The following is a 16351-nucleotide window of genomic DNA, read 5'->3' on the forward strand; positions in this document are numbered from 1 at the left end:
AAAATCAGTCAAGGGACAGGCAAAAGGTCAGCCTAGGGAGTCACAGGGGGTTGAGCACAGCACACAGGAGTCTCAGGGGAGGTGACTCAGACGCCCAGATAGGCGATCCGGGCTCCTGCTGCATGGCGTTCATGGTGTCATCCCTCTCCACCAACACACATACTCGAGGAAATAAAGCTGGCAAGCACAAGGGGGAAGCTTTATTCCAAAGGCAGGTGGAGGATAGATGTGTGTGTGATGCAGGCTGAGCAGACACCCAGTTAGGCCGACTAAAGCTTAAGGAGTGAAGAAAGGGGGATGTGACTTGGGGGGCAAAATGGAAGACAGGGTCAACTTTAGAGTCAAACAGCTCACCCTGGGAATTCCCACCCCATGGGGAGAGGAACGAGGGGTGAGGTGGCTTAAGCTCTTCTTTCTCAAGGCAGTGTAGGTCTGGGAAGTGGGGCAGGATTGAGCATACAGCAGGGTGAGCTGAGGGCCCAGCTGTGGGGACCCGGGGAAGGCAGAGCCAGGAAGGGAAGCAAGGATGTCCAGGAAGCGTGTTCAGGCCCCGTGGCTGCCCTGGGAGGACAGGCCCAGGGTAAATGTCATCTCCTGCTGCCCCAGCCTGCTGAATGCACCAGCACTTGTGGGCCACTGGTGTGTTTTCCCTGTTACCAGTCAAAGGGATCATCTGAAAACCTACAACTGGTTCTGGCATTGAGATGTTCTGTCCAGGCTCTGAGGTCCTTGGACTCAAGGGCTATAGTGGTTAATTCTTTTACACATGTCCTCAAAGCATCCCATCCATCTACCCATCCATCCATCCATCCAACCAACCACCCATTCAGCTACCCATCCATCTAGCCCATAATTCCTGAGTGCTGTGTATGCTGGGGCCTGTTCCAGCTGCCACTGGCATACAGATGAACAAGACAAATGTAGTTCCTGATCTCAGAGAACTTACATTCTAGTCTCATGATAAGACTTATCTTATTTCTCATAATAAGAAAGGTGATTCCCGTTGGTGATAGTCTCTTTGAAGGTCATACAACATACAATCTCTCTCTGTGGTAGAGAGAGATTCAGAGAGAGGACGGAGGTCCCTTAGGGTGGCAGAAAAAGAATGCTTCTTGGAGGAGGTGATATCTGGATTAGACCTAGATAACAAGGTAAAAACAGTAGACTGGAGACTTGGGGAAAGAAGTTTTTGCTAGAAGGAAGAGCAAGTGTACACACCGTATGCTGGAACTGGGCACACTATGTACCAGGAACAAAGGAAAGGCTAGAGAGTGAGGGGCCAGCGATGGGAGATGCAGGCCCTTGTGAGCTCTTAGTCATTTCTCCGGATTGTAGGGATGTTGGTGAAATCGTGGCTGGTGAAGGCAGAGCGTGTTGCTCACTGAGCAGGTGAGCAAATGGTGGCCCAGGGAGATTCAGCCGCCAGCGTAAAGCCAGGGATAGACCCAGACTTCCAACTCAAGGTACTTTTTTTTCTAAGATCAAGAGGACACTTGGGGCTTCCCTGGTGGCGCAGTGGTTGGGAGTCCGCCTGCCGATGCAGGGGACACGGGTTCGTGCCCTGGTCCGGGAAGATCCCATATGCCGCGGAGCAGCTGGGCCCGTGAGCCATGGCCGCTAGGCCTGTGCACCTGGAGCTTGTGCTCCGCAACGGGACAGGCCACAGCGGTGAGAGGCCCACGTACAGCAAAAAAAAAAAAAAAAAAGGACACTTGTACTTGCCATCAATGCCACCACCTTGTTACCTAACAGAGGTGACTTCTTCCCCAAGAGATGACCCAGAGACCATCCGTCTGGAGGGATTTCCTGCTCCTTGTGCCCCCTTTTCCTGCAGAGTGTAAGGACAGGGGGTCAGAGAAGCCCGGCAAGCCGCCACCACTGCAGATAGCACTTGGAAGGCAGCTGGAGCTCGCCCCGCAGGAGCACAGCCAGACACGCGGTGCTTCAGTTTCGTATTGATTGATGACACTGTTGTAGGGTCCAGACGGGTGTGGCAAGGAGGGACTAACCCAGGCCAGCCTGGGAGAGGAAGGACCTGGCCCTGGAAGAGCACGTCTCATGGAAGCAGGTGGGCCTGTGTATGTGTGTGTTTGGGGATAGATGCAGGGGAAACTGAGGAACTGGGCTTTAGGCCTGGAGAGGAAGTGCAAGCAAAGCCTTAGGTGGAAAGTTGGGTAACAGATGGCAGGGAAGGAGAGGACAGGGCTGCCTCTCTCTGAGAGTCACTACATGCCAGGGACACCAAGGAGACTATAGTTCATTGATTTCTCATGATAACCCTGGGGGTGGATGCTGTTGTGTCCATTTTGAGGATGAAGACGTGGAGTGGGGTGGGTCAGAAACACTGGGTGGAGTGTCCAAGCCCACACAGAGGGCAGGGATCTGCACGTGGGGGGCCGGCAGGGGGTATGGGGTGAAGGATAGGTGAGAACGCTCAGCACCCCCCCCATTTCACTACCACCTGCACCCTGACGACCCCCAAACGGAACTGAGGCCCAGCTCTGCCCTGTCGCTGGCCTTCCTCACCCACCTTTCCGCACATACTGTGTTCCTCTAGCTCCGAGTCCCGCCGGTACTACAGACCCACGTCATCAACTGCATCTCTGCCGTCTAAAGCTACTCTTTTCCAGGGACTGCTTCTCAGTCCATGACTCTACCAGGCGCCTGTCCTCCAAAACCGAGACCAGGAGTCAGCCAGAGTCTCCCCTCTGCCCCCGCCATACCACCTCCCTGCTCTCTCGCCATCCAATAAGCAAGCCCCGTCCATTTTACCTCTGAAATTCCTGTGTAATCCATCACTGCCACGCGGACCTGACTGCTGCTGGCCTCACTCAAGTCTCCACTGGAATTACTCAGTAGCTTCTGCACTGGCCTCATTGCTCCTAGCTCCTCCCCAGTTCATCCATCCAGTTTAGTGGATGCCAAGGGCACCTGTGGTCCTCGAGCTTGCTTGAACATGCATCACAGCCGCCTGGAGGGCCTGTGAAAATGCACATTGCTGGGCCCCACTCCAGAGCGTCTGATTCAGTAGGTCTGGATGGGACCCCAGAATCTGGGTTTCTGACAAGTCCTAGGTCATCCCGATGCTGCTGGTTCAAGAACCGCACTTTGAGAGCCGCTGTTTTAGAATCGATTTCCAAACCAAAGGTCTAATCACACCACTGCCCCACTGAAAGAGACTCCAGCCACTCCCTACTAGCTTTAAAATATGGTCCCATCTCCCTGCAATGATCTTCACAATCTGTCCCAGACTCTCTCCAGCATCACCTCAAGCCTGGCCTCCCTTCAACCTGAGATGCAGAGACGTCGCACTATTCGTATTCCTTACACCTGTCATATATTTCAAACTCCGTGTCTTTGCCCACACAGTTCCCTCTGCCTGCAACTCTTTCCATCTTGAGGCTTGTCAAATTCCTACTTATCCGTCAAGGTCCAACTTGACTGTAACTTCCCTTAGAGGTATCACAGTGTGTTAGAATGACCGTGGACTTTGAGGACAGGCTTGGCTTTGAATTCCAGTTCAGTCACTTGTTAGCTGTGTGACCCTGAGTTCGTCTCTCTGTGAAGGTGGAGTTAACTTCCACATCCTCATTATAAACGGTGAATGATGACATTTATTTGTAAGAGAGGAAATGATGCGTGAGAAGTGCCTGGCAGGTAGTAGGTACTCAGTAAACAATAGCTATCATTATTGTTAATTCTGCTCTAAAGCCTTGCCTGGCTCTGGAGCTGAATTATTTCTTTTTTCCTCTGTTCCCATAAAATTTTGTGTATGATTCCATTTTGCTTATATCACATGCTGTGGTCTCATAATTTTTATACACTGGGCCTCATTCTTAGTAGAGTTGAAGCCATTGTACAAATTATAGAAATTGATCCTCCTAGCAGACTTAGTGGGCACACAACTTGGCGAACTAAAGGTATCTTTGAAGGAAGAAAATTGACAGGTGGATAGAGCCCCAAACCAGAGCACATGCTTGGTAAGCAGCGTGAGGCAGGTTTCAGGCCGCACTCACCCCTTGTACTGTATACAGCCTGCACAACCATCCTTGGAGGCTCTATGTAGGTAGAACACGAGCCCAGTGAAAGGAAAACCTGGGTCCTGTTCAACCTGAAGTCACAGCCAATGTTGAATCAATGCACGTAGGGCCAAGTAATATTGCCCGAGGATGGGAAGCACATAAGTAGTATTAATAGGGCCTGGCCCCAGGTTCAGGATAGGATCCTTACTCCTGGGGCAGGGGACAGTGCAAGAACCAGGGTTAGCATCATTAGAGACTCAGGCTTCGGAGAATAACCAGCAGCTGAATTACTGGGTGCTTTGGGGAACGAGACAGAGGTTAAGTGTCCACGTGCTGAACTGGACCTCTTGAAACGACCCCTGACCTCAGACCACAGCCTGGTGCATGGCTGAGCCTGCAGGTGACACCTCACCTCTCCATGTGAGGTGAGCAAGCAGGACCAGAGGATTCTTAGGAGATATTAAGACACCACTTTCCAGAGCTTCCTTCCCTACCCTTGCCCCAAATCAATTCCCTACTGCCTGTCTCTTCTGTGTCACAGCAAGCCAATCTCTCAGAAGGCTTTCAGATGCCTTAATTAATCCATTTTCATTTCCCTAGCAGACCCTCACTCCCCTTAACAGCTGGTACTCGGCAGGGAAGGCGGAAATAATTCCCAAGAAGTGAACCTTTTGACAAATTTCCCAGGCTGCTTCTAGACACCCATGGCGTTTGGAGGAGTTCCCAGTCTGGAGCTGCTGGGGTAGCTCTGAACATAAGTGAACTCCAAAGCCCCCTGGGATTCCCATCCATATCAACTTCTTTAGCGGAAAAGAACTCTCACGGGGGTCTAAGGACAGCCAGGCAAAGGCTCTGCTCTCTTTTCCTGAATCTGTGGCTGACCTTCTCTGAGCCTCATGTGCTACGATCCTGGGGAGGGAACCGGCTTGACACTGCTTCTTGGGAGATGAGGATTTAAGCTGTGCACCCTCACAGGTGATGTACAATGTCTTTCCTTGGTCCTGCCCTGCTTAGGGCTCCCCTAGCAACCTGCTCACCTCTCTCATGCCCACACTAGAGCACACGTTTCTTTTACGTGTCTGTCCTCTGCCTACCTCCATACCACCTCATCTGTAAGCTCTCAAAGACAGAACCAAGTCTCATCTGTCCTTTGACCCCAAACCTCTAGCACAGTAGCTGACTCACGGTGTTAAATTACTACCTGCTGATTGATTCATCAGTTGACGGCCCTGTTTTCTACGCCTCGGGTTGACAGTTGGGTTGATAGAAACCTGCTAAGGAATGAACTCCCTAAGTGTATTCAAGGCATGCTTGTCAGCTGGTGCCTTGCTCTGCATGATCCGAGGGAACTAGCTGTTAACACCTGCCTGTGTCCCAGGCACTGTGTTAGGTGCACATGGATATCAGGATGAATAAGATACTGTGCTTGCCTGCAAGGAGCTGGTGGCCTCACTGCCACTAAGAACCCGTCCCAGAGGTCCCCGTTCAGAAGTAATTTCTGCCTCCTACTCTGCTCTTTATATAGGATGCAGTTTGTATTTGTAACAGAGCACTTATCCTGTACAACCCTGGGTTAAAATAATTTCCGTCCGTCTGTCTGCCCTTCTTGCTGGACAGCTCCTAGAGGAAAGGGACCTGGTTTCAAATCCTAGCACTTCCAGGTGCTGGTCTCTCTGGGGCTGTGCCTTCTTAGTCTATAAAAAGGAAGTAGTAGGCTTTCCTGGTGGCGCAGTGGTTGAGAGTCCGCCTGCCGATGCAGGGGACACGGGTTCGTGCCCCGGTCCGGGAAGATCCCACATGCCGCGGAGCGACTGGGCCTGTGAGCCATGGCCACTGAGCCTGCGCGTCCGGAGCCTGTGCTCCGCAACGGGAGAGGCCACAACAGTGAGAGGCCCGCGTACTGCAAAAAAATAAAAAAATAAAAAAAGGAAGTAGTTATAACACCCACTTCCTGGATAACAGGGTTGAGGATGTAAGTTTAATCCATGTGACCCTCTCACACTGGCCACCCAGAGCCTCTCCTCTTTTGGCCATTCTCCTGGTCCAGCCTATTCCTTCCTCTCTATTCTCCTAGCAAGTAGACGCAGAGGACAGGAAGGCTGAACCAAAATCACTCTCCGCTCCAGCCATCAGTTCTCACACGCCCCTGGTGATGCAGTAAGACGAGCACAAGACAGGGGTCTGAACAGGGTATGAGTCTGGCCGCTTGCTGTGAGTCTGAGCTTGGGTTCATTGCTGACCCTCTGAGCCTCCATTTCATCTGGAAAATGGAGTCATAATCCCCGCCAGGCACAGATAAATGAAATAGCACGTGTAGAGCTCCTGCCTAGTGCCTGGCCTTCGGTCAGCAGCCATCACTGGCCCCCTCTCCTTCCCGGGGGCTCAGCTTTGAACAAGGAAGAGGTACCTTCAGCAGAGGACACCCCCATTCTAATTCTCTACAAAGCCATGGGAATGGAGAGGAAAAAGAAAATCTGAAGGCCCATGGCGGAGCCCTTCACTGAAAGCTGGTGATAGACAGGTAGGGAGGTTCACAATCATCGCAGGCTGAGGTTCCAGAGGCCCAGCCCCAGTCTTCTGGGGGCTGTGCACCTCACCCCTGAATGCAGACAGAGGGAAGCAGTCACAGAGGCAGACAGCAGAGCCCAGTTGCATGGGCGGCAGCAGATACAGACATCTCAGAAGAAAGGCTGTGCGGCTGCAATCTCAAAACTGCCTTTATTGGCTTTTCATCAGGTGGGTGAAAGGACTCAAGTGACAGAAAAGAACCTCTGAGAGCTCAAAATGAGGCAGAGAGTTGTAAAGGGAGGGTCTGATGAGAGATGGACAGCAAAGGCGGCTGTGGTCCAAGATGCAGCCCAGGGCTCTGGCCCTTTTATTCTCAAGGACAACAGCCTGTGGATAATGAACCAGACAAGATGGACTTCCTCCCTTCCCAGGTCTTGGGGGGTGGTATGCAGGGACCACTGCTTGACATGCATCCCTCAAGAAGCCATTCCAGGAAGGACCTTGCTCGGAGTCAAACAGCCCTCCCTCTTCTCCCGAGAGGCAGGATGAGCTGAACCCATGCTTAAAAGTCTCCAGGAAAGGGGGGCTCCCTCACGCAGTAGGTCCTAGGATTAAATGCTGAGACCCCACACCGTTGCCATTTTCTCCTGCGCATCCTCACCGCCATTGCCTTCCTTCGGGCCCCATCCCGTCCCCCTGCATCACTGGACCACCATCTGATGAGTATACCTGCATCTGGTGTTCCCACCTCCAATCCATCCCCCCTCCCTGTCGGACTAACCTTCCGGAATCAACGCCAATTACGCCACTCTGCCCTTCCTGGAATAAAACAAACAGACCACCTCACTCTTCAACAGCTCCCCATTAGCTCTCTGGACATAGTTTAAGTATCCAACCATTTAAATCCTGTCACGATTGGCCCCTGCCTACAGCACTCCTCTCCTCCACTCCCTGCAGCACCTGACGCCAGCTGCAGAGAACCACTCACACTGCCTGGCATGATCTCAGCCTTTGCTGCACCTAGAATATTCTTTTCTACTGAGACGATGCTTCTCCATCCTCAGTACTCTGTTCAGTGGTCCTTTCCTGGGTGAGCCCTTCCCTGTTCATACCTGTACATACCTTGACAGTGCTTCCACCAGACCTACCCCTGCCACTCACTACCCACGTGACCATGAACAGGTTCCTTATCTGCTTTGCAACTCAGTTTCCTCACCTGCAACATTTGGTTATTGTGAGGACTAAATGAGTTAGTATAGTCAAGCACTGAAAACGGTGCCTGGCCCACAGGAAACACTTAGTAAATGTCAGCCATCGTTATTCTCATCATTCTTAATATTATTATAGAGCACGTATCACGCTGTACGGGAGTTCTTGGTTTGCCTCTTTGAGTAGATCCTGAATTCCTTACCAGCAACCCCTCACATCCACATGGTGCTTGTCAGAAAGGGAGCACTTGGATGAATGAAGGAAGGAATGAATGAATTGTTGAATTAAAATTGGAGTTCACCTCTTCCTATATGAGTAAATGCAGAGACCAGGCTTTAAGGAGGAGAAGAAAGCCATCCCTGAGTCTGGCCGTCATAGGCGGAAAGAGTCGAGCTTTCAGTTTTAGTCCCTGGATCTGTACCTTGATTTTAAAGAATAGAATTCTATGACCTATTTGCAGTTAAAATAGTCTCTGGCTTCAAGGTGAAAAGGAATCCCAGGGGACTAGTTGTAATTTTTTTTTTTTTCGTTCAGCAAAATGGCTCTGGACAACTTTCCCAGTGGATTAAGGCCACAGACAGCCCACCCTACCAAGTCTCTGGCAAACTCTCTCCACAATCCTTTCTCCCAGGGAACCAGGAGGGGAAATGGAATGAGGTATTTCAGCTTCATTTATACTTAATTCATCAAAATGTCATTGGTAAGAGCTATTCGATGTCCAAAGCTTATGAGCCTTGAATCTAAGCCTTCTGAAGCCCTTTTCTCTTTGAACCTAAACGGGCCGTTCTGCCAGCATGGCGTTGAATGCCAGCAGGGTGCTTGGTTCTGAGCTTGGAAGCCTGGGGGGGGGGTCTCTCTCTTCCTGAAAGTGCTTTGCTCTCTCCCAAGCTGGGCCCCAAGGATGTGAAATGCAGTCTCTCGCCTTCCAGGATACCAGTGCTCAGGGCTGAACTGGCAAGGATGCCTCACACACACCGGGCGAGAGGAGAAGGGGTCAGAGAGCTCATCCGTCCAGCTCTTCCACTTCAAAGATAACGTGCAATTCCTTTATGGGCCAGAATCAGACATGGGTACCAAATTCTGGGCATCCTCCAAATGTTCTGCCTAGAAGGACCTCTCAGGAGGGGACGCCATTTGTGACTGGAGGCAGATGAGGCTGTAATTCCAGCAGGAGAGGCCATATGCTGTGGTTGAGGACTCAGGCGCCCATCCGCTGGCTGTGGGACCTTGGGTGAGTCATTTGTATTTCTAAGCCTCAGGCTGCTCACCCATAGGACGGGGATAAGGATATTCACTTCGCAGAGCCATTGTGGAGGATAAAGAGCCAATGCTGTGAAAGCAGTTTCAAACATGAAATCAGTGCACAAGGGCTTCTCTGGTGGCGCAGTGGTTGGGAGTCCGCCTGCCGAGGCAGGGGACGTGGGTTCATGCCCCGGTCCGGGAAGATCCCACATGCCGCGGAGCGGCTGGGCCCGTGAGCCATGGCCGCTGATCCTGCGCGTCCGGAGCCTGTGCTCTGCAGCGGGAGAGGCCACAACAGTGAGAGGCCCGCGTACCACAAAAAACAAAAAAATCAGTGCACAAGTGTAGGGGGCGACTAGGACAACACCCAGGACAGACACACCCCTGACTGCAGTGCTTCCCAGTTACCCACTGCGGGAAGAAGTGCTCGTGTCTTGGCAAGGATTCCAGACCCCCTCATGAATGCGCTGTTCCCCCCACCCTCTCTGTCCTGCCCACCTTGACTGTCATTACCCCCCCACCACCACGATGCTCCAGCCACGTGACTGTCCCTGCCTCTCCTCAATCCCTAAGAGATGCATTCTCAACTCCCAGCAGCCACTCCATAAACGATTTCATTTTAAACAATAGCCAACCTCCCGGCTCCACAGCTCCTTCTAGCTACAACCCTTTATCTTGCTTTCCCATAAGAGCGAAGCTTCTTTGAGGAGTGTTGCACAATGATTCACCCATTGCAGTCTGATTTCAATCCAGCCACCCACTGAAACCGCTCTTGCCCGTGGCTCCTGCACTGCTAAATCTGATGAAGGCTCTTCTGTACTTCCTTTCAAGAGGTGGGAAACTTCTTTACCCGCTCTCCCTCAGCAGCCTTCACAGGCTCTCCTCCCTCACCTCCCTCTTGAACGTATGATTTTCTCCCTGGGGATTCCTTCTCTCCTCACAGCTTCAGTAACCATCTACATCCACTCCCGCACCTAGAGCTTCGATCCGCTGAGCCCATTCTAGCCAACTCTTGCTGAACATCCCTACCTGTGTGTCCAAAAGGCTTTTCAAAGTTACCATTTTCAAGGCTGAAATCATCCCCCTCCTTCCTCCCAGACCTATTTCTCTCCTGAACTTTCCACCTCAATGACTGGCACCGCCATCCACCAAGATGTCCACGTCAGAAACCTGGGTGTCATCCTACTCTTGTCCCTCTCCCCTTGGCCACATCCATTTGGTCCCCGAGTCCTGATGATTTATCTGTTAAATAGTTTCAACAGGTTACAAAACAGCATAAGCATTATGATCCAGTTTAAGGAAAAACTTGTGTAAAGTATATACTCATTAAGAAATCAGAAGGGCCCATATGGAAATGTTAACCATGGGTATTACCAGATGGTGGAATTACAAGTAATTTTTTGTCTTTTAAAACGTATGTATTTTGTAAAGACTGCATACCTCTATATAAAAGAAAAACTGTTATCTTTAAAGATAGCCTCTGAATAGGTACCTTCTTCTAACTCCTAAGTTACTTTTGGTTCTCATCAACTGCTGCAGCAACATGACCTTCTACCCGGTTCTCCTACCTCCAGGCTTGTCCCGCCCCTCCACATTCCATGCTGTAGAAGGTCATATAGGACCTTCGTCAGTGAGCACTGCCCACTTCCTAGCCTAGCTTTCCACCATGCTCTGTTCCAGTTATAGTGACCTGAAACAGAAACTACCATATGCACCTTCTTGCCTCCACGCCTTGGACCCTGGTTCCTTCCCACCTGGCATGTTCTTCTCTCTCCATGTCCCTCCTCTCCCTGGCCAACTTCTCCTGGTCCTTAAAGATTCAAGTCAAGCATCACCTCCTGCAGGCGTTTTCCCTACACATCACAAGCAGAGTCAGGAGGCCGTCCTCCAGTCCTCTCACCATCCCCTATCCCTCCCCATCCTATAGCCTTTCTCCCTCTGCTTTTACCCCACTGGTCCCCCATCAAATAGTGACCTAGGGACTACCTCATTCAACTTTGTTTCTGAATACCTTGAACGATTTCAATTAAAAGCTCACTTTAAATAAATGTATTGGGGTGATACAGGAGGAGGCTGAGGCTGTTCTGAGGGCACCTTCTTCTTCAAGCTGCTCTAGTCCATCTCCTCCTCTCGGCCAAGTATACCTCCACCAAGACACACCATCCCTTCTGTGCAGTCCTGCTGTGGGCTCAGCTGTGAAGGATGTGACTGGAGCAATATAAATCCAAACCCAAGAGGCTCCCAAACAGACACGGTTCTCATCTCCCCTGCCCAGACACAGCCCTGGGGGTGAGAGGCCAGCCACCTGGCCCATTTTATGTGAATCCACTTGTTTTCGCTCCAACCACACTCCTAATTTTAATGGGATTTACACCAAAAGACAGGCTCTGATGATTTCTAAACATAAGCAGAAAATACGCTTGAATGCTCTTCCGCAACCAACACGCCACATGTCCAAACCGCAACGGTCTTGGGTAAGCAGGTGACAATGGAGGGGATATGGGGATATATGTGTACATAGAGCTGATTCACTTTCTTATACAGCAGAAACTAACACACCACTGTAAAGCAATTATACTCCAATAAAGATGTTAAAAAAAAAAAAGCAGGTGACAATGGATGTGAAAGACTGAGGGTCTAGAACGCCCAGTGGAGATGACCCAGGCCTCTACTCTTTACTGCACATCACTCCAACACCCAGGAAGCTACTGCATTCCTCAAACTCTCTAAAAAAAAGAAATTCCTGTATGTCAAACTTTCTATGCATGTGTGCATACTCACGTGTATGTTATTTTAAATCCTTACAAAAATTCTTTCTAGATATACACTGAAGCCTTGGGGGCTGGAGTGGAAAAGATAAAATAAGTTGCGTAAGAACACCCAGCTAGTAAGGGGGTGAATTGATGTTAGGTCTAACTTCAAGATTCACGCTCTCAGACCACGAGCACTGAAGTCAGACAAGGGCTTAAATGCTGGCTCCAAACTCACCAGCTGTGCGATCTTTGGCAGGTTACTTAAGCTCTCTGAGCCTGTATTTCCTCATCTGTATAAGTGACAGATTTAGGTGCCGAGACCTCTGAGGTCTCTTCCACTTGGGACGTCAAGTAGCCCCAAGGCTCTACTGTTACAACCTCTGACTTGTTCCTGTGCAGCTTGGGGAAGGGGTCATACAGGAAGGATGCAGGCTCTAGGACTACTGTGATCCTAGGGGAACACTGGGGCAGACACATCAAAGCGCTGAACCCCGGGGCAGAGCAGGGCCGGGGTCACACACTCCTGCCCAGAATAAGCCCCCACTCCGTGGCATTCAGACGACCTTCTGGCACATATGCTCTTCTCGTTCTTCACACATCAGCTCAAACATCATTTCCCAAGGGAAGCCTTCCCTCCCCTGTCCCCTTGCCTCTCAAGGCTGGACCCCTCCCCCGCAGGTACCCTCTCATAGCTCCTTCTACTTCCCCTTTCTTTGTACTTAACACAGTGTGTTAATAATATCCTGCTGTGATCATTCATTAATATCTGTCTCTCACTAGTAAGATTCATGAGGGTAGTGAGTACGTTTATTTTGTCCCCCATTGTATCTCCATTGTCTAGGAAAGAGGAAAGCGTTCGGTGGATCTGTATTGAACGAATGGGTTAATTAGTTAAGTAATTAATACTACGCAGTCAAGTCTTGATGAGACCAAGGCAGCAGTGTTTTGACTTGCAAGCCGACCTGGAGTGAATTTTAAGATCCTGTCTGATTGCCCAAGTCGTTCAGTACGAAGCTGCATGTCCTTGAGCCTTGGATTCCTCTCCTCTTCCTGCCAGTCCATGTCACAGATCATTTGGGAGTTGATAAGGGGATGGCTGTGCACTGACTCTGACATCCCTGAAGTCACCCCACCAATCACCAGGAAGGCCAAGGGGGCTGAAGAAACAGGCTCAAGGTGACAGAGTACGTCGGTAAGAAGGGAAGGAAAAGGCCTAGCATTTCAGCTTTCTGGGGTTTAACCACTGGACTGCATGCCTACCAGGGGATCCCAACAAGAGGACAGCTTCGGGAGGGGCTCTGGGACTTCGAGAAGAGCAGCACATCCTTTGCTGTGGAAGGAAGTGTGGGCATCGTCAGCTGGGGGCTTGAGTCTCAAAGACAGCAGACAGCTCCCTGAAGAAGTCTTCACCCTCCCACTCTGCCCCTGTGAGAGGCTCCCAGGGCTCCCTGGGCCTTCTGCAACCTTCTGTTGATTGCTTGCAAGCCTCTCCCTGACAGCAAAGCCTCCCTCTGGACTCTAGGAACTGGACAGTTCACCGTCTCGCTGAACAAGTCTTGCCGCTGACCCCGCTGGGTCACTGCAAATGCTGTCAGGCAAACTCCTCACCACTGTCCCACCTCGGCTCTCAATTACCTTCTCCATGCTCTTGTCTATACAGAACTTTTCATCATGCATCGCCAAGGATCACTTATTTCATACCCGGACTAACACTTTTATCCTTCAAGACTAGGATTTAAAAAATGTACATTTTACCCCAAGTTTGGTACATATAAAGGGTTAAGATCATATGAATTCAATGGATAAAGAGGAGGGAGAAAAGAAGGAAAGAAAAAAGCAAGCAAGAGTGAAAGGGAGGGAGGATGAAAAGGAAGGAGAGAAGGAAGGACCTAGACTTATGCAGACCTTTCTTGGTGACATCCCACTCCAGCTGAGGTCGTGTTCTTAGGTGGGAAGAATGTGGGTTCTGGAGTTAGACAAATCTGGGTTCAAATCCCAGCCCCGTCTCACCCTAAGTGTGTGGCTTCAGACAAGTCATTTAAGCTGAGTTCAGGTGGCGCATTTGTAAAATGAGGATAACAGCTAACGAAAAGGTGTATTCCCAGAGGATTAGAGATAACGTATGTAAAGCACCCTGCACTTTGGCACTGGCTGGGAGGCTGCAGGGGCTCCTTCTGCACTCGGAAAGCACGGAGAGGTAGGGACTGGTTCAAGAACCAACCTCTAAGAACCTAGGTCTGTGCTCTCCACATTGGATACCCATCACCTTCCCTGAGCAGAAAAACTCAGTTATGGAAATATGGACAGTGAATGAGCAACAATCAAATTAATTTTTACAGACGTTAACAGTATACACCAAGAAAACAAGAGCTCTGCCCCCGGAAGAACTTTCTATAGCCTTGCTCTAACCTAACGACAACTGACGCTCTATGATGCTCACCTGTGTTTCAATTGAGTCTCTGCATTCACCCTGAAAATCTACAGTCTGCCCAAGTGCACCTTGGCCCTGGGTCTGTACAAGCATATTAAGGAGAGCGGAACGTAATACAAGAAGTAACGAAATAGCCATAACTGTGACCAACTCCTCTGCCAGGTGATCCCTTTCCCCCTGTTATTTAACCATGTCTCCTCGAGAGTGCTTCTCGAGTGTCAAAGTCAACGGACGTGAGTGTGTTCTACTCTCCCAGGGCCTGTCCAAGCTCTGCCAAGGTGCTGATGACCAAAAAAATAATCAGAACAAACAAAAAGCACCTGGATTATCCAAGAACGGAACCCCAATTCTCTAAGCCGCGTTCAGCGATCAAGGCCTCCGTTACCTGTTACAGGTGGGGGACTGGGACCGGGAGAGCCACAGGGCAGGGATCAAGGTGGTCTTATTCTTCAACGTATATTACCAGTGCCTGGCTCGTTGCCAGCTCAGGAAAGATTTGTGCAATGAATGGACAAATAAATGAAAACTGCATGACCGATTGACTAATAAATGGAGGATTCATGAGGATACAGCACAACCTCCTGTCCTTCCAGCTGCCCCCCCAGCCCACCCCCAAATCCAAATCACCTGTTCTTTCCTTACCCGAGCGATCAGCTCCCCGACCATTCCCGTCCAGGTGCCATTGGCCTCGGGCACGCCGTACACGCCGTCCCCGACCAGGCGGATCTTGTAGTTGAACCGGAGGATCTCTGCCAGCTCCTTGAGCATGTCCACACAGAAGCCCTCGTAGCGGTCATTGCCTTCCATCTCCTGGTGGTTTCCCTTCAGCATTAAATACGGGTTTTCCTGCAGCAAAACTGGGCAGCTGTCATTCTCATCTTAGCCCTGGTGTCTCAGCCACACATGACGAGGGGGTCGGGGACACAGGAGGTTGGGACGAAGATGGGGTGGAAGGAGGGAAGTGGCTTGGGTAACGGGGTGCTTCGGAGGTGGCAGTGGGCTCCCCTCCCTGACTTCAAGGTATTTCTCTTACCTGGAACACATAAGGGTCCCACTGCACAGAGGGTCCAGTGGAAGCCCCTCCACCTTGTTTGAGGTCATCATCTGACCCCACCCTGCACTTCGTTCCTTCCTTTTCTTCCCCTTCCTTTGTTTACTCCACATAGACGGATCACGGCGGATTATGAGATACAAGGATGCTGACAACAGAGCAAGCGAGATTCTTACATGCACAGAACAACCGCAAACCCTAGGCAGGACGCGTCCAGCTGTGAGCGTTGGGAGGAGGGTCTCTCTGATGAAACGTCCAGGGAAGGTTCTCTGGAGAAGGTGGGGTGCAAGCTGGGCTCCGGAGGAAGACAGAACACTGACAGATGGAAGTGGTGTGAATGGAGGGCTGTTCATGGGCAGGGGAAAGGCAGGATCAAGGGCAAAATCCCGAGTGAGAAGGAGAGCGGCCCATTCGGTGGACAATGGGGCTGCCCTTGGTGGGAGCCTGGGCTGTGTGGAGGGGAGGGGTGGTGGATACATTTAGAAAGATGAGTTAGGGTCAGCGTGGGCCTTGGGTGCCAGGACAAGGTGACTGTGCATCATACATGTATAGTAGGGAAGCACTAAGGGTTTTAAAGACTTAAGGATGCGAGTAAAGAATGTTATAGAGCACGAGAGAGGTCTGGGAGTGAGGACGGACCCTCTCCTGATACGGGATGCTGAGTCCTGAGCCGTGCTCGGGGTCAGATTGGATTGCAAGGCAGAAGAATCACAGAGAGGGTCAGGCTTGATGCCAGGCTGGGTGTGAGGCACAGAGGATAGGGTCCTCAGACCCCTGGAGCCTGAGCAGATGACCAAGGATGATGTCATCGTGGCCACGGATGGTTTGAAAAGGAAGAGGTTTTGGAACGTGTTGAATCTGAGGTGCTGGTCATCGATCCAGGAGGGAACATCTGACTGAATGTTGGAATACGGGGTGAGGGCGGGATCGGGGGCAGAGATGGGGCAGCCTCCGGACAGAGGTGGTGGCTGAAGCTGCAGCATATGAGAGACCATCGGGGGGAAGGACAGCAGAGGGAGAGACCTGATCTTAGGGAGGGGGAGAATGAAGAGCAGCCGTAGAGGAGGACAAAGCAGAAGCGGCCAGAAAAGCCGACAATAGGAAAATGTGGTCATGAAGGTCAAGGAGGAAAGGG

At 50.9% G+C, this 16351-nt stretch overlaps 1 protein-coding gene across 1 annotated transcript in view; it reads right to left on the minus strand.

Moving 5' to 3' along the window:
* GRIK4 (glutamate ionotropic receptor kainate type subunit 4) overlaps positions 1 to 16351 on the minus strand; it is a gene marked incomplete at both ends in the record, with an annotated part of 310516 nt that overhangs the window by 59106 nt on the left and 235059 nt on the right. The window contains one exon of the mRNA XM_082659887.1: positions 14808 to 15011. Within this exon, the coding sequence (XP_082516013.1) occupies positions 14808 to 15011 (204 nt within the window). The remainder of the gene's footprint in view (positions 1 to 14807; positions 15012 to 16351) is intronic.

This window comes from Grampus griseus (genome assembly GCF_964374135.1).
Source record: "Grampus griseus genome assembly, chromosome: 8".
Lineage (NCBI taxonomy): Eukaryota > Metazoa > Chordata > Mammalia > Artiodactyla > Delphinidae > Grampus > Grampus griseus.